Raw genomic sequence first — 23,186 nt, forward strand, 5'->3', positions numbered from 1 at the left:
TTAACCCCTGCCTGGAGTTGTCTCTAAGGAAGTCTGTTAATATAGTATGAGATACTGCTGAGGTGATATCCATACCAGTTTGCCTAGGACAGACCTGCTTTATGCAGCAGCTCCTTATACAGTTATTAATAGCATCTCTTTCACTTCCCAATGACCCACGTTGAGTAACACAACCTGTTGTTCATACACAGTTCATGCAATGCTACTCCTAGAATTTAGAAAAATGCCTCCACCCATCTACCCTCATGCCTTGTCTTCATTGTGTGCTGACAATTTACAGAGAAAAATTCAGAGAATAGTCATGGACTCAAATCCCCATAGGTGTTCTAAAGCAATCTGGATAGGAACTGTTTCATGGTGGACCCTATTCTAACCATGGTCATAAACTAGAAAAGACAAATTATTGGGTATCTCAAATCATATACCTTAAAGGCATGATCAATATTTCTAAAAAATAACCAATCTATTGAAACTTGCTAGAGTGTGTCCCTCTGATAATTGAAACAATTCTATGAAATGAAGATAAATCCAAATTTCCTCTAAGCCTAAATATTTCTGTTTCTGCTACTGATAAAGCTATTCAACTTCTTTCCACTGTGCAATTGGTTACCAAGTCCTGATGATTCTATTTTAAAAGCCTCTGGAACTTATTACCCACAATTTTTTAAATCAGAGCAAGATTTCTAATCTGTGATTGTTACAATAGTCCTCCTCAATTTTTTGCCTTTCTCCAATTCATCTCCCTCACTTCTGTTCATCTCCCTCACTTCTGCGAGAGTTATCTCAAATAAAGCAATCTCTTTAGTCCACTGCTAACACAATAGATAATGTCCAGACTTTTTAGCCTGGCACTGAAGACCTTTATCAGTTGCACTCAAGCATCCCTTTCCATCCTCAATTCCAACCACACCTCCCACTAAGCATGTGTCATTCAATGGATCTCATCCAAGGATAGTACTGAGCTCCTATTCCAGTGGGTTTGGAAATGTTTGAGGACATTTTTGTTTGTCACAGTGATTTGATAGCATAAAGGATATTTAATGGGCAAGAGACCATGAACATTCAGTCCTGTGAAACAGAATTGCCTCAGAAATGCCTGATAGCAATCCTGGTGAGACTTGTCCCCCAAACACATTATTTTTACATATATATGTTTCTTTTTTTCTAGAATTTACTTACATACACACACACAAACACAAATTCTGCCTTGTACTAAAACACTATTATCCTTAGATAAGATAATGCAAACTATTATCTAAAGATCATCTTGGCTGAATAGTCATGTACACAGTGTGTTAATGGGAGATATATGAGGTATATTTAATACTTATTGATATAGCACTTAATGTATTAAATTATGATTAAACTTCTTACTGTTTGCCATTTTATTCCATAGTTTCATTTTCCTCATTCCCTTTATCCGCTAAAACGTAAGCTCTTTAAAGAAAACAATGTTTCTTTGATATCTCGTTTTAAACCCTAATTTCTACTGATGACGAGGAGGAGAATCATCTAGAAATGATCTCTGAGTTAAAAGATGAACAGTTGTACCTTCATTATCTCATACAGAATAACATTTCTTAACAACCCTTTAATATCCTGACTATACTTAGAACTCAGAATACTTTGAAATAAACTAAATATTTTAAGTACATCTTTATCATTAACAGTGCTTTAAATAAACTTAAAATGCATATATTTAGTTACATTAAGACTACAGCAGGCATTACAAACACATATAAAAGAGAAAAGGAATTATAGATGCAAGGTTAAACCAAAGAGAATATTCCCAGTACATAAATTCCTTTGTGATTTTTTGATTGGTTGGTTAGTTGAGTTTTTCTTTTATGTGTAAGCAATGAGTAAGTATTCCTTACAAAGTTCTGTCTAACCAGCATCCTCATGATAAAAAGTACTTAATCTAAATAAATTTTAAAATGTGATATTCTATATAAAATATAAAGTGCTATTATCCTACCTTATTCATTTGATCAAGTTTGACTTTAGGCAATGTCTCTATAGCTTTTGAAAAATATAATTTTTTTCAGTAAAAATATTGATTTACCTAATTCCTTAATTTGCTTATCTACTGAATTAAGATGGATAAAAGTCAAATGCTCACTTGCACATCTGTTCATATCTGGGGCTCGGTGTCCATAGTACCCTGATGGGCAAGAATGCAGGCACTCTCCATACTGGCGCATCCCTTCTCTTCGAAGGAAGAAGAACAACTTCTGTTGACATCGGCTGCACCCATTGTCCTTTGAACAAGACAAACAACCCTTGCAAGTGGGATTTGATACATAACTAGCTGTAACAAAAAACAAAAATGAACATGTTTAAATATGAATGTGAGCAGACTTCTGGTCTATATACCATAGTGAAAACACAAATCTTCTCTTGTCTCTCTGCTCTACTCACATAGAAATTCAAAAGGAAATATCTTATCCCCTGCAAAAAATAAAAAAAGAAAAGTTATTACATAACCAGACTTAGAAATAAAGAGGAAACTCAGAGGAACAATTGAGGCCAGAAACTTAAAAAAACTGAATGGTCTAGGGGATATTAAGCCAGACGGAGGAGTATGAGAAGGTGCCAAAGCAAGATTAGTAAATTCCAAGAGAGAACGGATAACATATACAATACAAAGAGACCATGGCGATTAGTTTCCAGAATTAAATAAAGATAAGCTCTTAGATGAAAAACTAACAGACCTAGGCAGAATAACTTAAAAGAATTCTGTATCTGAACACAGCATCTTTATTCTAAAGAATAAAGATAAGTCAGAAAAGAGTAACAGATTACTTACAAAGGAATGAAAACTTGATTGATGGCAGATTTCTATCCAGAAACAATAAATATTAGTAATAGGATACTATACTGAACATGCTGAGGAAAAATAATTATCATGCCATAATTTTATAAGCACTTTAATTACAAGTTTAAGAATGAGGACAAAATAATATATTCAGCCCCCTCACACTCACACACACATACACAGAAGCATCCACTAAAAAAAAATCTAATAAACTGTGTATTAGGAAAAATAAAATGGAAGCAAATAGAAAGTAAAATGTAACAATCAATAGTGAACAATTGAAAAATTGTTCTGGTATAGCTACAAAAGTATAAATTTTAAAAATAAGCATTAATTTTCAGGGTTTAAATAAATTACCCATAACATGGAAGACTTGAAAGAGGAAGCCAAAGATAAAACATTCAAATTTCTGCATTAATAAGGAAAACCAACTGAAAATTAAACTTTAAGTGTACTTGCTATACTTTTAAGGTACTGATTACAAGAGCATTATAGGATATACCAATCCTAGACCAATAATAGCTAAAAACAGATGTAGTAAATACATGAAATATGGGCAGGAGGAAACAACACAAATGCCTATGGATGGAATGAACAAATTGTGGTGAATTCATACTGTGAGTTTAACTCAAGGATAAAAAATATCAAAATACAGATACATACAATATGAATCAAATTTATATACATTATATTCATCAAAAGAAATCAGATACACAGAAAAAAGCATACTCTGTGTAATCTAATTTACATTAAATAATTGACCTGGAATGATAATCTATAGGGGTACAACTAAGAACACCACATTGCCTTTAAGAGTTGAAGACAGACAAGGAAGGAACGCAATGGAATTTTGAGTGCTTATATAGTTCCATATGCTACCATAATAAATTACCATAAGTTGGTGGCTTAAACAACTGAAATTTATTTTCTCAATTCTGGAGAATAGAAGTCTGAAATCAAGGTATGTTAGGGCCATGCTTTCTTTGAAGGCCTAAAGGGAGAATCATCTCCTGATCTTTCAGCTTTTGGTGGCCCCCAGGCATCCCATGGTTTGTGACAGTGTAATTCAATCTCTGCCTCTATCTTCCCATGTTCTCTGCTCATGTACTTGCCTTTTTCTGTCTATTATAGACACTCTCATTGAATGTAGGGCTTACCTTATATATGAGCTCGTCTCAATTTTTACCTTAGTCACATCTGCAAAGACCATTTCCAACTAAGGTCACATTTTAAGGATCTTGATGGTCACAAGTTTTGGGGGACACTAGTCAATCCATTATAATGGATGATGGAAATATTCTCAACACTGAGTGGATATTAACTATATAAATTTATATATTTGTAAAGCACATACAATGAATATACAATGCATATACTCGTGAATTTCATAGTTAATTTGCATAATTTAGAAACAAATTAAATCTCATTTTAGAAAACAGGAATGTATACACTAACTTGAGGGTAATGTAGTTGCTTATGATTTTGTGTCTTTTTGTTTTGGCAGTACTGGGGTTTAAACTCAAGGCCTTGTACTTTCTAGGCAGGCACTCTATCACTTTAGCCACAACCCCAGCATGATTATGTCTCTTTAAGATCATGTAAAATACATTAAGTTTCCATCTATAAGATATTCTTTACTTTCTCATTTAAGAGAAATATCTTATTGGAAAAATAAGGAGAGGAAGAGAGTAATAAGTAAATATTGAAATAGCATCAAAAAATAGATACTTATGAAGTTTGCTACATCTAATGGAGAAATGGGAAATTTAAAAGAAACAATATTCTTTCTAGATCTCATATAAAATATAGAAATGATACAGCCTTCAATATCATTATAATTTCTAAAATACAAAAAAATTCATGTAACTTAGTTTTCATTTCACCAAACAAGACCATAAACATAACAGGATACATTAGATAACACTGACTTCATTTTATTTTAGTAATACAATAAACAAGATTATAAGAAATAGAAAGCATCAGTTAATTAAACTTGTCAGGAGTTGGTAGGCTGTGGAAAGCTGGGGAAGAAAAATAAAGGCAGAATATTCAGAGTCTACGATGGAGTAGGAAAGGTGACTGAGAAAATCCAACTCTCATTTTCAGAGTTGTCAAAAAACATCACCTGAAGCACAAAGATCCAATGGCATAGTATTCAGAGAATTAATGTATGACATTTGTGAAAGAGACCACACTACAGAGCCCTCTGCGACATGTGTAAGGAATTTGATGTCTACCTTTTCCCCTTGAATTTAATTACAGATTTGCAAAAGCAGTATCAATGTTATCAAAATCCCAAACCTAGTGTTGAAGTAAGAAGAGAATTTGAAAAGTTAACATACATAAGAGTGGTTTAAGGAGAAAGTTCTGTTCCACAGCTACCATAAACTGAAATTGAAGCTATACTTACTTTTAGTTAAAAGGTTAAACCAAGAGCTCTTTATCACCATAAGTCACACTCCATAGTAAGAGGTACAGAAGAGAATTACAGAACCAAGGGAATCAACACAAATTAAAGGCTTTTTCATTTTGTTTTTATGTATCAGAAGTCAACTTTTATCTTGACCATGAAGTGTTCAGAGTCAACAGATTGGCCCCTACACTTATTTTTTAAAAAGCATTCTTAAAACCATTAAAAGCATTGCTCTATTTACTTGAACCTTGACAAACTTTAACAATGAAAATGAATTAGGGAATACTTATTAGAGTACATATCTCACATATCTTTATTACCCTACACATAAAGAATTCCCTTCAAGCAAAAGAAACATGAGCCACACCCAACCTAAGTGCTCTCCCTTTGCTTCCTCCAGTCTTCTTCATTTGTAGTACTGTTCAATGCTAAATACAAGGGCACAAGTGATTTTTGCTTCTTGCCCATACCTCATACAGACTTTTCCATTTAATTATCCTTCACTCAGTGTCATCTCTAGTTGTGGATTTCTCTATGCTGTAAATCAATAGCTTAGTAGTAATTCAACAAGAACTTCTCCATCTACTACATGGTAACTGTACCAATCCCTACATCTAAACACAGGCAATATAGACTCCTGAACATGACTGTTTTATCAGAATCTTAATTATCTGAATGGCTCAATGATGGCTCTGCCCATTCCTTGATATTTAATTCAAGTGTGCAGGTGAATAAACAGATCTTAATTCCTGGCTTTGATGGCCATGTTTATTTGTTCTCTCTATAAGCTTCAACTTTTCCAACACTTAAGCCTGCTGAGATCCAGAGTCTCACCCTTCCAACCAAAACACGTTTCTAAATCTAGACCCACCCAAAAGTCAAAATATGAAATGTATCACACAAAACATTAAAAATCCTGAAAAGGGTGATGGTAACATAGTGATTCTAGCACAAACCAATACACATCTCTTTGACAAGAAAAGGAATATGTAGATTGAGAAAAAAAGAAAAATTCTGAGGCAGAAAAAAGGAAACAATACCTGTATCACTAACAATTATATAAAGAGGGGAAAACAGAATTATTAGAACTCATTGTTCTTAAATTCTATTTGATTTGTGTTCCTCTTAATTTGTAAACTAAGTTTGGCTTTTTTATGAATCCTAATGTTTTAAGTTTGATCCTTTATTAAATCAATTCAGTTATTCACATTTTATCTCAGAGCATTTTGTGTAGGTGTTGAATGCCCATCTGCTTCTAATATATTACTGACACTTTTCAAAGTGTTCCCCCATTTCTAGAGTTAGCCCTCACCAAGCAGGAAGAAATCTAAATTCCTTGTAGGTGAAGGCATCCATTCCTGCAAAAATACAGACTTCTAATTCTGAACAATGAACTGTTAGTACTTTAGCCTCACTTCATGTTTTTGCTGGTTAAATATGTTGCAGGTAGAACAGGTTTTAAAGTTAAACAAATAATGATAACTTCATGAATTGACCTTATCATAAAATTGCTAATTTGCATCCAACCCCAAGTTCAAGACATACATTAAAATAAATAACTACATATGGCACCATCAGTAGGAAATTTGGATGGGATCCTATACAGTCAGGTTAGGCCAAGATCCACCCAAACAGAGCTTGGAAACTCTGGTATAAAAATACCATAGTCATGTGTACATACTCATGTATACTACCTCATGAAAACTCAAATAAGCAATTAAGGTCATGACTTAATGAACCACACAAGATTTAACCAAAATGAGAAATGCCTATCTTAGGACACTTTGCTTTGTTTTACATAAAACAATAAATATTTACATAAGATAGCAAGAAACATGTAATCTGATTATTTATATGAAGATAAATTATAACACTAGATGATCACCATAATAATCATCCTAGATAAAAAATAAATGTTAAAATTTAAAATGTTAGTAAAGCTTAGAGATAAATTTCTAAATGTCCATTAAAGGTTTTGAAGTGCTAAATTAACAAGAAATTAATTTAGAAAAAAATTGACAATAATCAATATTAAAACTTGTACCAAAAACCCCAAGGTTTTAGAGCCTCTATAAAGCATATTTTCTTAGAGTCTATCATTTGCCATGAATTCTTTAACAACAATAATGGTTTTAAATATAAGGCTTACAAAGTTTTAACTTCCAAAATAAGTACCTGTTTTGAGAAATTCATACTAATTGGTTCCTAGAAATGTTAGTATTTGATAGTTAACTTCATTTTATTCACCTAAATTATGACAATTAGGAATGAAAAATTAAATATATACTTATCTACTCTAGAAGTAGTTCTTGAGAAAACATATTTCCAAAAATGTATAAGCCTCCCCAAACATAGAAATCATTTGTGGAAATGATTATTTTAGTTTCTATTGGCATATATTAAGTATATAAAATAGTGGTTTTCATTATTACATTTTCATACATGTACATAACATACTTTGATTATATTCACCCCCATTACCTTCTCTTGTCCCCACTCCTGCTGATCACCTTCCTTTTCCCACATAGTATGCCTTCTACTTACAAATGAATACCTAATTATATCAGGATTAAAGGTCTTTAATCAGATCATTTTGCTTCTCTTACTAAAGTACATATCTCATTGTAAAAAATTCAAAACTAGGAGACACTACATTTTAAATATGGAGGGAGAAAGAAACACATGAAGTAATAATTTCTTCCAAAAAATAAAGAAATTATAAGCCCCTAGTCTCCAGTGTTAGCACCATTTGAACCATAAGCCTCATGTGTTAGCTCCTCAGAAGAACACTTACAACCATAACGAACCATGGCCATAGTAGGGCTCACTTCACAAGATAATTTTTATACAGATAAGAAGAAAGTTTCTATGAGGAGCATGTCATTGATGCTTTAGTATGACTTACCTCAGATGTCACAGAGAGGCTCACAGCACTCAACTGCAGGTGAAGGAGTAACAATGAACCAAGATATGGCTACAGAATGAATGTGAATAGAGTCTTAAATGGTTATTTGTAGAATCACAACAAACCTGTCCAGAAAATGATAAACACATTCTCCTTTTCTCAATCTCGATGTCAAAAAGTCTCTCTTTCCCTCCCACTCTGCCTTCCTCCCTTCCTCTGGGGGAAGTGGTTCTTGGAGGCAAACTCTGGGCCTTATGCTTGCTAGGCAGGAACTACCTCTTGAGCCACACCTCCAGCCCTTTTTACTTTTGGTTATCTTTGAGATAGGGTGTTGCTTTTATGCCCAGGTTGCCCTGGACCTCAATCCTCCTATTTATGACAGGCATGCACCTGTTAATTGAGACTGAATCTCTCCAGCTTTTTTGCCCAGGTTGGCCTCAAACCTCCAACCTCCTGATCTTCCCCCTCCAGAGCAGATGTAAGCCACCATGTCAGGCCTACATTCTCATAATTCAACAAGTTACAGATGCTGACATCCCAGACAATCTGCCAAGGAGTAGAAGATGAAAGGCTACACCAAAGCAAAGCATCAGCACAGTCATCAGAGCAAAAATAACTTCGGCTCAACACATTTTACTATGAGACAAAGCAGTGTCCCTTCAACATATTTCACCCAAAACTGAAGCAAATGTGGGTTACATGTATGGAGGTGAGAATCACAGAGATGCCAAAGGAGCTTCTGCATGCACCCCACTGACAATGGAAGGCACTTTGAGCACGTTCCTTCTCCATACCAGTCAAGTCCTAATCCTCAGGGCTCAGCACCTAAGCAAGGAGCTCAAGGAGCTAAAATTAGCACCTTGACATAAAAGTCTTTTGCAATGATCAACAGTCACTCAGTTATATTCCAGCTTCAGCCAGAGTGAGAGTCTCAGGTAGAACATGAGAATTCAAATGGAGTTAAGTGGGGTTTAGAAATTCTCCAGAAACATATTTCCCAAGCAGTCATTAAAACACAAAGTTAAAAGAAAAAAAGATTCAGGAAAAGAATAGTCATGCATAGACCCCATAAGAAAATTATGAGCCCTAAATTCAGCACACATAATTCCACAAATGATGAAGCATTTCCTGTAATTAAAGTTCCCTTTGTGAAGCCAAGCTTTAATAAGCTTTATTCTTCTTTACCCACTTAAAAACTCTTTCACACAAAATCTTATTGCATATCCCTACACTGGATGTTAATTCTAACATATTGGGAAAAAAGTGAAATTAAGCATCAGAATATACTCTTCAAAAAATAAAACTATTAAAGCAAGCAAAACATGCCACCATCATCATAAACTCTTTGGCTGTGAATTCCAGAAACACTGATTATTAATGAAATTGGAGGAAAATATAAGATGATTTTTGTATTGCTCACTTTTCCAAAGATAAGTTTTCAAAACAAAAGAATCATATCCTATGTCCTATAAAGTTAACCACCTGCTTGAATCCATGAAAGAAAAGAACTTACTCCATGAAACTGTTCCAACACAATAAGAAAAAACAAAACAACAACAACAAAAAACGCTTAAAGCTAGACTTCGTGTGACCCCATAAGCCATGGCTGGAAATTGCTGTGTAGTACTGATTACTCATGCTTAAACTTGGCTTATGCTCTCACAACATACTTTAAAAAACCCATGGAAATGTTGACAGACTGTTGGTGTTAATGGTAACACTAACACGAGTAGATCTAAATATATACGTTTTTGAAGATTATGAAACCACCTCTCGCATGGTTCCATGTTTAAACAAAGAGATAATCCAATTATTTAAATAGAAAAAACAAATTATTCCCAGACCCACATTTTTATTTCGGAAAGTACTTAAATACTTCTTGTACTAACACTATTTCAAAACAATTTTGCATACTTAAGTACTATAACATATATGCCATAGTACAAGTGCCTGCAGAAAAAATTTCCTCTCTTGCCTATTCAATGATTAAATTACTTTAAGAGGGAGGGAAAGAAAACAGTCTATTCTATGAGTATTCCCATCATGCACAAGTTATCCCACTATCCCTCATTTGCCACCTGCAAATGTGTATTCCTTGAATACACAATACTTATTAACTCATGCTTATACTCAGTCTTAATTTTTGAAACAATAAATGAAAAACAAACTGGATGGCTTGTTTGGTGTCATAAACACAGTCCACAAGAAGAATGAGTGTCATAACTAACTAGATTAAAGCCTCCATGTGTTTTAGATGTGGAAACTTCCATGGGTCTTACCACTGGGTTTTAAAATTAACAATGAACATTCTTGTTAGGCTCCATTGTTCCAGAGAAAAGTTTCTTAAATAAAGATAATAAATTTTTTAACTTTCCTAAATGAAAAACACACTAGCAAACACTTAACACTGAAAAACATTCTTCTGCAATAGTTACACAGGAATACACTATGAGGCAAAAAAAAAAAAAAAGTGAAAGTTATATTATCTTTATTATCTTCAGTGAAGGTCACTGTTGGCAAAAAAAAAAAAATACATCTGTAAGCAAACATCAAACTGATTTGCTACTAAATTCCACACTTACACAAGATTCTGTTCTCAATTTTTTAAACAGTGGTCTGCATTTAGCAATTATAAATGGTTCATTCTGACATGCTTTGATTTGTTGATTTGCTAACCTCATAGCAATCCCTACCTTAAACAGTTAGATTTCAAGCTTGAAATAACTATTCTGAGAAGGATCTGTCTATTCAGAACAAGAAAAAATGAAAAAGAGGAAAGTCAAAATGGAAGAAAGGAAAAGAAATGAACAATGGAGAACATGTCACATGGCAGATGACAGAGCATATACTTTCAAACTTTTTGAAGGTAATGCTTATTACTCATAATCTCCATTAATCAGGATGAATAAACAGATCAGAGTTTAAGAATCCCTTCCAAGGTCGTAAAGTTTGAATTCAACTCTCATCTTTTTTTTTATTGTATTATTGTTTTATCAAGGGTACATTATGACACTTACAATAGTGCTTACAATATATCTTAGTTAAATTCACCCCCTCCATCATTCTCCTCTATCTTCTTTCCCCTTATTCTCGGAATAGTTTCAACAGTTCTCATTTTTCTGTTTACATATATGTATACATAATATTTCCATCAAATTCACCGTCCTATACCCTTTCCTTATGCTTCCCCCTCCCACTGGTACCAACTCCCAGATATGACCCATTTTACCTTCCTGTCCTCTGTTTTTGAAAAAAGGCATTTATGTTTGTTGAAGATATCTATACAGAGTTTCATTACGACATTTCCATTTGACTTTAAAACCCATACTTTTAACTTCACTACTAAGCAATACATGTGTAGCACCTAGAGGGAAAATGCATTAAACCATTATTAAAATTGCCAGAAATTTTTCAAATTGGACTGTATCCTTGTAATTTGTTTGTTTCCCTTTCCTCTGTTTTCAGCTAGGTAAAATAAAATTCCTTTTGACGGTTAGTCACTACAAATATTGTACCAATTCTTTCCTAACATAGCTAGAACTGTGTAAGTCATATAAACCACCACAACTAAGATGTTACCAATAAAAATACTTTGGAATTTGGAATTAAACTATTGATACATCAGAAAGGATAATGGGGAAACTGAGTTATAGTTTCTCTTTCACAGAAGTTGAAGAGAAATTGCCAGAATTACAAATGGAAAGTCTTTAACTATTTGGGCATATAGCAAAAGGCCAGCACTTTTTAAATAGGGATCGCCACTTGACAAGTTCAAAGAAAACAAAAATCACCCCCAAACCATGCAATTTCCTGCAAATGGGCCACTTTCCTCACTGTCTTTGAAGACAGATCCTATTCTGGCTAAGAGGCCTTTGAAGTAACATAGAATGCATACCTATGTAATTAGAAAGCCTCAGAACACCATTCCAAATGATCAAAACTAAACTAGACTTTAAAGATGCACTGGAATTGGAGGTATGGACTGAACAGATTTGGGGAGGAAGTTGCCACTGCTTACTGCCCATGATTCTCCTCTACACCCTTCAATCCTTGGAAGCCAAAGATAACCTGGGCATACATTTCTGAAAAGTTAATAGTATTTGATCACTCAAAAAGTAACATTGTATGTGAATTTGAATAGTTATGTAATAAACATAGAGATAAACACAAATGTACGCATACATTTGTAATATATGTGCATAAACAATTATTTTTCTGAATCATTTACATATAATTTGCAGACATTAGGTTATTTTATCTAGTTTTCAGCATTCACCATGTACTTCCAAAAATAAAGAATGACTTACATCAAATAGGATATACTATTTCCTAATCCACTGTTTCCCTGTCCTTTAGTCCTTAATATGCATTTTTCCTACATTAGAATCTCATCGAAGATCATACATTGCTTTAGGTTTTCATATCTCTTTAAATCTCTAATCTGAAACAGCTCCTCGGTCATGAACTTCACAATTTTTAAGACTTTTTTGTTTGCAACATGTCCATTTAGGCATGTCTGATGTTTCCTCATGATTGATAATGTATTTTGGGGATAGTGTTTGAAGTGATGTCACTTCTTTTTTTGTGCACTGTGTCATGTGGCATGCAATGAATTTTGTTGCATTACCTGTGGTGCTGATTTTAATCACTTGGTTAAGATTGCCTCTGCTAGGTTTTCTACATTATGAAGTCATTTTTCCCTCTTCAATTAGTAAGAACTTTGTAAGAGCTATGACAAAACTGTAAAAACATATCCTACTTATCAAATTTCCACACACTAGTTTTGTCATCCATAGATGAGTCTTGTCTAAGACAACTAGTACTGTAATGGTTATCATAATTGATCTTCAAACATTTCTTCTCAATTATTAGTGGGCATTCTAGTGTTAGGAAGAGTTTTTCCTTCTCGCTATGATCTAGCTGCTTTTTTATCCCTATTAGTAGAATTAGGATTTTATTGTCTTTAACATTTAAATTATCCTAAATTTGTTCAGTTAGAGCCCCTCAAGGCATTTTAAATGTAATTTATATGAATACTACCAAGAACCTTGGTAGAGAGGAAGGAGGTCTAATTTATTTTGGAGAGCTAAGAAGAAGGTTGTAATATGATTTGGGTCTTAAAGACCAAGAAGGAGTTTGCCAGTTGGAGCAGGATTCCCAGGTAGAGGGAAGAGTATGTATATAAATGTACAGAAAGCTGTATGCACGAGATTGGAAAGTGCAAGGGCAAAGAATTAGTATGTCTAATAAATCTTGGGGCCTATTTTATTGATCATTTATCTTTTAGATATTTCAAATAACTACTAAAAACCAAGTGAGTTGGTAACTTTTATATAAGAGGAAAAAATGTTGATACTACGGAAATTGCAAGTTACCATGGGTCTTCTAAAAATAAAAATATGGAAACTGTGACCCTAGAAATATAATCGCAGTCTTTAAGAAGATAAAATTTTAAAACTCTGAAAATAGGTTTTGGTTTGCAGCCCAAATTTCTAAATTAGAGTAGGGATTAGAATATTTACAGAATGAGAACTATTTACATAAACCTAAAGGAGAAAAAAAATGGAATGATGGCCTAGAGTATTCAACATATTTGCATAGGAATCCCACTGATGAGTTGAACATTTAAGTAACACATACAAAAGAATACATTAAACAATAATCTCTAAACAAATGTAGAGAAGGCTGAAGTTTCCTAAAGTCCATGGGAAATTATTTTTAGATCAAATTTAACAAAACAAAAGGTTAAACCAACCTATTAAGACACAATGCAATATTAGATGAAAGATACAAAAATAAAGACTAGTTTGGTTTTTCTATTTGGAAAAAATAAAGACTTTCAAAGTACAAAGGGAAAAGCAAGCATAACTTGCAATACAAGAAAGATGAGAAGACTAAAGAATCACATCTTTATAGCTATTTTTTTAGCTATTGAGAAATTTATTCCTGCAAATAAAAGAAATTCAAAGGAAGATGGGAAAATATCTGATTTTCCATTATGTTGGGAAAAGTGAACTTCACAAACTCCAAATTCTAGAAGAAGCCTTAAGGCACCAGGTTTGCAAACACTTTTAATCTAAAACAATTATTACAAACATTAAACCTGATGTTTATAATTCACTAAGAAAGGTCATGTCAAAACTAGTCTCATTATTTAATAATTTCCTCTCCCTCTGTATAGATATATAGACAAATCTATATATGTCTATATCTGCACTCACAGATCTAGAGACAGATAAAGATAGAAATTTACACACATGTTTTGGTAAACTATTTGAAATTAAACTGCAGACATCACGTTCACCCTATATTATTCAGTATGCACCTTCTGAGAATAAGGATACTATCCTACATAGCCACAATACCAATGCTAGACATTCAATATAGATGATGTTATCAATATACTGTCTGCATTCATCCTCAGGTGTTCCCAAAGTATTGTATTTTGCACCTATCAAAAACCAATTAAGGACCATGCATTCCTTTTTGTTTATTTCTTTAGTCTCATCTAATTTAATACACTTCTTCCACTATTTGTTTTGAGATTGAGTTTTTAAGAGTCCTGGCCAGTTGTCTTTTAGAATATCCTATAATGTGCATTTGAATGATCATGGTCACATAATGATGGCAAAATGGTGAATATCCTTAATAAAATAATTCAGACAAGGATTATTACTCTACTAACATCATTGGGTAAATGTTTACTGGGGAAATATACACCTCCCAAGAGATCACTTATTAATTCCAAAGGGAGAAATTGCTTCCTAATGAGGAGATTTGGCCCAACCCACATTAACCAAGTGATCAAACTTAGCATCACCAAAAATGGGACAAATTACATCATGTGCCTCCCAACATGATGCAAGGGGGAGTACACACTTGTACAGTCTTGTCAGCAGGCATATTCTTACAATTGCTTCTAATCACTACATTTTCATTTTCAGGAACGCAGAATTTGATTGTAGAAACATTTTCTTCATCTTTATTCTTTTTATTTTTACTCAAGCACTCTGAGAACAATGCATTCCATAAAGGACTGCAACAAAAGGCAAAAAGAAAGAGCCAGTAGTAGATTGTAAGGAGCTTGGTTTCTGTTCAATAGAAGAAAATCATTAGGCTCATATGCATAGGCGTGCATGTATGCACATCTGTGCATCCACACACAGGCAGCCAAGAAAGTAAAGGGACTTTAGCTACTTTCTGGGAAAATCAGTTCATCAAGGTGCATAAGCATTTCTAGGGCCAGACACAACATATGGTTCTACACTACACAGTTCTGTTTTTCTTTTATCTGTAACATTTCCCTCTAGAAATACTTTTAATAGAAAATCCAGATTTCTTGCTCTTTCTCAAATCATAACGGAGCATGCCCACATTCCTGGCTAGTAGCACCCACCAGAGCTGAGTAGCAGCTGGCTCCATATTAGACTCCATCTATTTAATGCACAGCTCATCACTGTCCATTGTGTAGCTTGTGGATGTCATTCACAGAACTAAATGATTGTGTGGCCTCTGAGGATGACCCTCCACCAAGGAGACAAGAAAACCAGAACTTATGCTGTCATGGACAACATTTTGCTGACATCCAACTTACTTTCTCACTGTGAGGTTTGAGTCATCTTACAAACCTCTACAAACTTTCTTACTGTGCATTGCTAAACATGACTGGATGGCTTTTTAGCTGTCACTTAGTAGGGTTGGTATAAGAAGAATAGATGGTATCATACAAGTAATAATAAAAATCAAAATTAGATTCACATATCAAACTATTACAGATATAAAATGTACCATACTATGATAGCTATATCATACAAATACACTATCTATAATGTTTGACAATTTTCATGTGTGTATTTATACAGTAACTAAAAGAAGTCTCCTTAAAGACTGTATGACAGAGTCACAAAGTGCAAAAGAAAAGTAAACTTAACTAAAATGAATCTCTTTGTGGCAAATCACATAATAAGCACAGAAAAACTGGAAATGATTACAGCAACAAACAGCAAATTTTTTGGTATATAAAGTACTTGTGATTCAATATGAAGAAAAATTCTTCTAGAAAGGAAAGTAAATATATATATATATATATATATATATATATATATATATATATTCTACTGGAACAAGTAGAAATTAAAGACATGAAAATGTATGTGTGAAAATAACTTCAACCTCACAAGTGTTAAATAAGACATAAAATAAGGAGTAACCTTCACTCTACAATATTAATGATTTTTAAAATATTGGTTTAGGAGGACTGAAATTTCGAGTCCAGCCTGGATAACTCAGTAAGACCCTGTTTCAAAGGAAAAAAGTGGTAGGCATTTAAGAATGGGTTTCTCACATATTGCTCTTGATAATATAAACTGATGTAAGTCTTCTAGACTGTAATTTGTCAGTGTTGAATGAACTCTTTGTTTGACCCAGTAATGTCACTTCTAGGAATCTAGCTAAAAGGATTAATTAGATAAATGTGCAAATATATACAATTTATATCACAGCATTTGTTTTAATAGTCAAACGATAGTAAGCTGCCTAAACATCCATCAACAAAATATTTTATACTTAATAAAGTTCTTCAATATTGACTACAAAGAGTCATTACATACAAAATGTATGTGTCGACACATACATAGAAAGCTATTTCTATATAAAGTGGGAGGAACAGAATATAAAATGATGTCGTATTCCTAGTTTATTTTTTAAAGTTACATACTTATGTGTGATGGGAAAATATTTTGGAGTATTACACTGAGGGTTTTTTAAAATTCATTTTTATTCTTTAACTTTTTCTTCACTCAAATACACAAGTGGAATTCACTGGCTCAAGGGAAGATTTCTCAAAGAAAGTAATACAAATGCTCAAATATTGAGTTTCCAAACAGAATTTTTAATCTCTTGGAAGAGACAAAAATCTGTCCTGTCATTTATTACATAAGACATTTAGTTTCAAGAATCAGAAAACCAGAAATAAAAGACAGAGCAAAAAATCTTTGTCATAGATAAGCATAGAAGGCTATGTAATCTATCAGAACCAAATACTTGCTTGGATAGAATAAAGGCCCCATGAACTGGGATGATAAAGGAAGAGAATGCCAAGTTTAGTTGAGTGAGTTTCTACAAAGAGGTATGTGTCCTTACCTTAGGGGAATGGTAAATGTATCTGGCCTGGTTAAGAACCTGAGAGCAGAGGTAACTGTGAAACCTAGGACAGTAGCAGCATCCAAGGATGTGCCTCTACTCTGGACACTTAACCCGGCAGCAGGGGGTTAAGTAAGATAAGCAGTAAAATATTCAGGGCAGAGAGGACCTAAAATGTCCTCTGAAGTCTGAAGCAATATAGGAAGCCATCCAAAATATCTCACACCCAGAAAGGAGCTTAGCAGTGGCCCCTGAGCAAGGAATAAAGCCTTCCTGAGCACATGATGGGCCAGGGGATGATGTGGAGGAATAAAGATTGGTCATAACAGAACAGGGGAATGGAAAGTAGCATCAGGATGACCGAGGACTTCTATGTCTTCCCTCCCTGAACAATCTTGATGCAGTCCTTGGTGAGACGGCCAGAAGTAGGGAAAAGAGAAGGGCAGAGCTCATCCTGGAATGAAAATGGGAAAACACTTGGCAGAATACATGAATTTACCAGAATTAATTTTCCACTAAGAGGAACAAGGCTCTCAAGATAGAAACTAAATTCAAGTTTGAAAAATAAACTGGCTTTGTTGCACCACTAAGCATGTGTCATAGGAAATCTCAACCTTTTACACATGCGTGCAATATCTTGCAAGAATGTTAACAATGGTTACTATAAGTCTGTAAAATTAATGAGGTTTTTTTCTCTAAAGTATTTGGTGCTTCATAATCACCTTGCAATGTATTCATGTTACTTTTTAAATAAAAACATAATTATTTTACACATAAAAGGTAAATTACTCTGTCAAAATACTTTAAAGGGATTATTTAAAGAATAATTTGATTTTTAAAATAATTTTGGAACAAAAGTACATGGACCATTTCTTTCCATTTTTAGTTAATCTATCCAGAATAACATATAGAACTAAAGAAAAAAATCTGTCACTTAAATCTGGTTTACCTGAATGAGTAAAGTAGGGCGTGTGCTTTAAAACCATGTGCACTGGATGTGCATGCTTACCCATGCAGGCAAAATAATTAGGCAGGGAAGAGTTACTATTTTCTCTTTAAAAAAGGCATAAAATCCTAATTTGCTTAAAATACACACAGGAACCCAAATCCTTAATAACCTTAATTACAATTTCCTCCTAAAACGTTCATAAGCCTTAAATCCCTTTACTCAGTTTTATTGCCAGTAATTAGACAAAGTACACAAAGTTGAAAGTATGTGTATGTGTTTTAATTTAATAGAAACAAGAAACATTGGTATCATTTAGTCCCTCATTTTTCAACACAATAAAAAATACTTAAGGAAAAAAGATGGGAAGAATTCAGAATAGGAGGAAAGAAATTTCCACATTAGTTCAACATTTAAATATAGTATCTGGATCTTGTTCATATAAATGATTTGCTGTACACTAATTCCTTTGCCTTTCCAAAAACATGTTTACTGGAAAAGCTGAAGCCCAGATTGGCTTTACAAATTATAGTGCTAATTATAATTACTAAATTAGCCAGTGATACTTTAAATTGTTGCTATGCAAAGTATGGTTCCCAGACCCCCAGCATCAGCATCACCTGGAAGACACATCTCAGGCCTCGCCTAGTGAATTACAGTCTCTCAGGCCTCATCCCACACCTGATGAATCCAAATCTGTATTTTATCAAGATTCCCACTAGATTCCTACACACTGCTTTAAGGCAGCCAAATCAAAGTTTTGAATTTATCCCACTTGCCAAAAAGATAATAAGGAAAAAAAAAAAAGCTGTACCTGAAAACCCTAAAATTATCTTTATGTTTCTGTATATATAAACGAACTTTATTCAAAAGGAGATTTCAAATATTTTTTAGCATAAAACCCAAGTATCTTAATAATTGAAACTTTTTATTTTATAATCTAAAAACTATAAATTGAAATAGAGGGATATGCAAGAGAAATTCAAGGCTATTTCCCAAGGTAACTTAGTTGACTCTACTCAAATTATGATATGAGAAACTGCTAAGTTACTAAGTACCATCATAGCCAAGTACAGGCTACATAACAAACTTAAAAACAAAAAAGTTGAAAGTGAGCTTTAGTACTATTCTGTGTGAAGCAGAATTAACTAACAAAGATTAGGAAATATAAATGTTAGGATTTTCAATGTTTTATTCATTGAAATTTATAACTCTCATATTGGAATTTATCCTCAACTTACAACCCACACAAATCTGGCAGTGATCAGAGGCTAATGGGTCTTGCCACACTGGATCATATTCATAATCCTTCCTGTCCTGGATTTCAATGATGGCACCAAGGGACATGCTGTGGGGAAAATGCCTGTTCTTTGATGTCAACCTCAAAGGTTAGGAGAGTACCCAAAACATCCTAGTTCCCTATAATAGTCCATTATGGATCTGTCATCCACAAATTTAGTTAAATAATTTTGAGGTTATTTATATTTTCCACCATACTTCTTCTTAATCAGTTCCATAAGTTTATGACTTGTAGGATAAGGTGATAGGTTCTAGTCCCACACTCAACCCATCTTGAAATAGGGCAGTGTTCTGCCTATTAATGCTGTTCATATTACCCATGACATCCAAAAATAAAAGGTGACCAGATCTCACAGTACTTGTGTTTGTACACAGATTCCTGTTTCTCTGTTCTCTTCATGGACAGGTACCTCCTATGCTGACCATTTGGAAGCCTTCTTGTACCATTCACAAGGACTACCTTGAGAATTTTTATTCTCTAACATCTGAACCTATATGGCACAGTAACAAGAACTTGAACCATCACAAAGACATTCTCCTTGACAAAACTTCAGTCAGGCTCGTCTGAACCCTTCTCTCCAGTAGTTCTCAAACCTGGATCCTGACCTTGCTGGGCTTGCATGGCCAATTGTAGCATTAATTCTGCTAAGTGATAGAGCAAATCCTGAATATCTGATCATGTTGGCTTGCTTTTCCCAAGATCCCATTCAATCTATTTAAGAATCCCTCTACTCTGGGTATCTTCCTAGTCATTTTCCATGTAGCAACATCCCTGCCCACCTACTCTCCTATTCCTTGGTTATAAATCTCAGCTTTTCTTTGGTGTATTGAGAACTTATCCCAGATCTTTGTTGTATTTAGAATTTTTCTGAGGTCTCTTTTATTCTATTGAAATAATTCCTAAATAAAGTCTGTTTTCACTACTTTACATCCAGCCCTGGTTTTCTTTGACAACCACAAAGAAAAATAAGATACCAACAATCAGCACATGTGGTAACTTCTGACAGTGACAGTAAGAGAACTTTGAAGAAGGAAAGATGCTCTTTTAGAGCAGCCCAAGCTCCTAAAAAAAGAACTGCACAGGATATCAAGAGCTAGACATAGTAAAAGCTTTAGGAAAGCCCATCCTGAAGCTGCAACCTGAGAGTGAGAAGATGGCTGTAGAAGATTTCCAGAAAGTATCTGAGTTATCCAAAATAATCAACTGTGAGTCAGAATAAAGATGTTTTCTGATATGTATATTCTCAAATATACATAATTGTCCTGTTCTCAATACACTTACAGTGTATGCTTCACAAAACCAGCAAGGTAAACAACAAAAAATAAAAGAGAATGTGGGCAACAGGGTATCCAACACAAGTTAGAAGCAGAAGTAATCCCCAAGTTGATACCTAGGAAGCAGGCTAAAAGCACCCATCTAGTCTGCTGCAGATCACAGACTCTGAATGAGAGTTCCTTTCATTGAAAGGATAAAAGAGTTAATATATTTTAACATAACAGAAAGAGATTCCAGAAAACTAAAGCATTCTGGGGTGAATGAGTGCCTCATCCCAGAGGCACTAAACTAAACCAGAGAAAACAAGTTATATAGGATAATAAATGTTAAAAATTCATATACACACAGACACACACACACATACACACGTGTATACACACACATACACAATTTAGCTCAGCTGTGGATGTGTCCTTTGTATAAGAATATAAACATCAGGTATCCATCCTTTCAAAATTACAACATAACTCAACTTGGGAAGACAGGGAAGAAAAGTGTGCTCTGTGGGGTGAGGACGAAGAATAGTTAAAGTAAGCTAAATCCTTTGCTTCCATAGTGGGAATTCAGCAGATAATGCCTCCACTAAAGAACCTAATGACTCCAGCAGCTCAGCAACTGAGAGAAAGGATGGACAAATGGGACTTCATAAAACTAAAAAGCTTCTGCAAAACAAAAGAAATGGTCTAAACTGAAGAGACCACCCACAGAGTGGGAGAAAATATTTGCCAGCTATACATCAGACAAAGAACTGATAACCAGAATATACAGGGAACTTAAAAAAACTAAACTCTCCCAAAAATCAATGAACCAATAAAGAAATAGGCAACTGAACTAAATAGAATTTTCTCAAAAGAAGAAATTCAAATGGTCAGAAAAATACATGAAAAAATGCTCACCATCTCTAGCCATAAAGGAAATGCAAATCAAAACCACACTAAGATTCCACCTCACCATTGTTAGAATAGCCATCACTAACAACAGGTGTTGGCGAGGATGTGGGAAAAAAGGAACACTCATACACTGCTTGTGGGAATGCAAGCTAGTACAACCAATCTGGAAAAATATTTGGAGGTTTCTTAAAAATCTAAACATAGATCTGCCATATGATCCAGCAATCCCACTCCTGGGGATATACCCAAAGGAATGCGCCACAGGTTACTCCAGAGGCACCTGCACACCCATGTTTATTGCAGCACTATTCACAATAGCCAAGTTATGGAAACAGCCAAGATGACCCACTATTGATGAATGGATTAAGAAAATGTGGTATTTATACACAATGGAATTTTACTCAGCCATGAAGAAGAATAAAATCTTATCATTTGCAAGTAAATGGATGGAACTATAGAACATCATTCTGAGCAAGGTTAGCCAGGCTCAGAAGACCAAAAATCCTATGTTCTCCCTCACATGTGGACTTTAAATCTAGGGGAATGTGGTCAGACTTGGGTCACATGATAGGGGGAGAGCACATATGGGAGGTATCAGGATAGGTAGGAAACCCAAAACATGAAAGTATTGGATGGCTCCACTGAAGAGGAACTAATTCAGAAACCTTAAAGTGATGGAGGTCAATATGAGAAGGGGATCAGGAACTAGAGAAAAGGTCAGTTACAGATGAATGAACTTGGGATGTAACACTTTAGTACATGGAAGCAATGCTAGGAATCTCTCTGTATAGCTATTCTTATCTCAACTGGCAAAAATGGTTTGTCTTTCTTATTATTGCTTATACTCTCTCTTCAACAAAATTAGAAATAAGGGCAGAACAGGTTCTGCCTGGAAGCAAGGGTTAAAGTTAATATTCTGTTCCCTGTCAGCAGTTAATATCACAATCTTCAAATTCCTAGATTTTCTGTAATTGCTACCAAAAAAAGCAATGGGAATCTAAAGTCTCATTCTATAGGACTTGTTTCATTCAGTCATTGAACAATTTGTGTGATGTGTAGAAAAATAAAATATTATTTGGCATGTTATTTACTTAACTGTGGATAAAATTGTACCCTTAACTCATGTCAAGGGAACTTCACTTATATCTTTGCAGAAAGCCAGGGTCAGAACATCTGGGCAGACATAAATCAACTCATCCTAAAGTGAGCCTCTGGTGTGTGTGTGTCGGGGGGGGGGTGTGGATATTTTATGTTAATTAATCCAAGTTATCATGATACATTTTTAAATAAAGTATTGGGTTTATAAGGGAAGAATCCCTGTATTAATTCCACATGGCATTTGTAATAAATCCTTCTCACACTGTGGTATATTAACTGATTTTTCCCAAACCTCCCTTAGGTCAACACAAGAGACCACAAGCAGCCAACGAGTTTAACCAGGACCACATCAAGTAAAACTAGGCCACACAGAAGGACTTTCCTACATAAGAGACAAAAC

General features: G+C 34.3%; 1 protein-coding gene across 4 annotated transcripts in view; it reads right to left on the reverse strand.

The window, feature by feature from the left end:
• The window catches only part of Rspo2 (R-spondin 2), a 131,978-nt gene that overhangs the window by 64,808 nt on the left and 43,984 nt on the right, over positions 1-23,186 (reverse strand). For all 4 annotated transcript variants that reach the window (XM_074069055.1, XM_074069054.1, XM_074069053.1 and 1 more), the window contains one exon: positions 2,123-2,311. In XM_074069055.1, the coding sequence (XP_073925156.1) occupies positions 2,123-2,311 (189 nt within the window). The remainder of the gene's footprint in view (positions 1-2,122; positions 2,312-23,186) is intronic.

This window comes from Castor canadensis, chromosome 3 (genome assembly GCF_047511655.1).
Source record: "Castor canadensis chromosome 3, mCasCan1.hap1v2, whole genome shotgun sequence".
NCBI classification, from domain to species: Eukaryota; Metazoa; Chordata; class Mammalia; order Rodentia; family Castoridae; genus Castor; species Castor canadensis.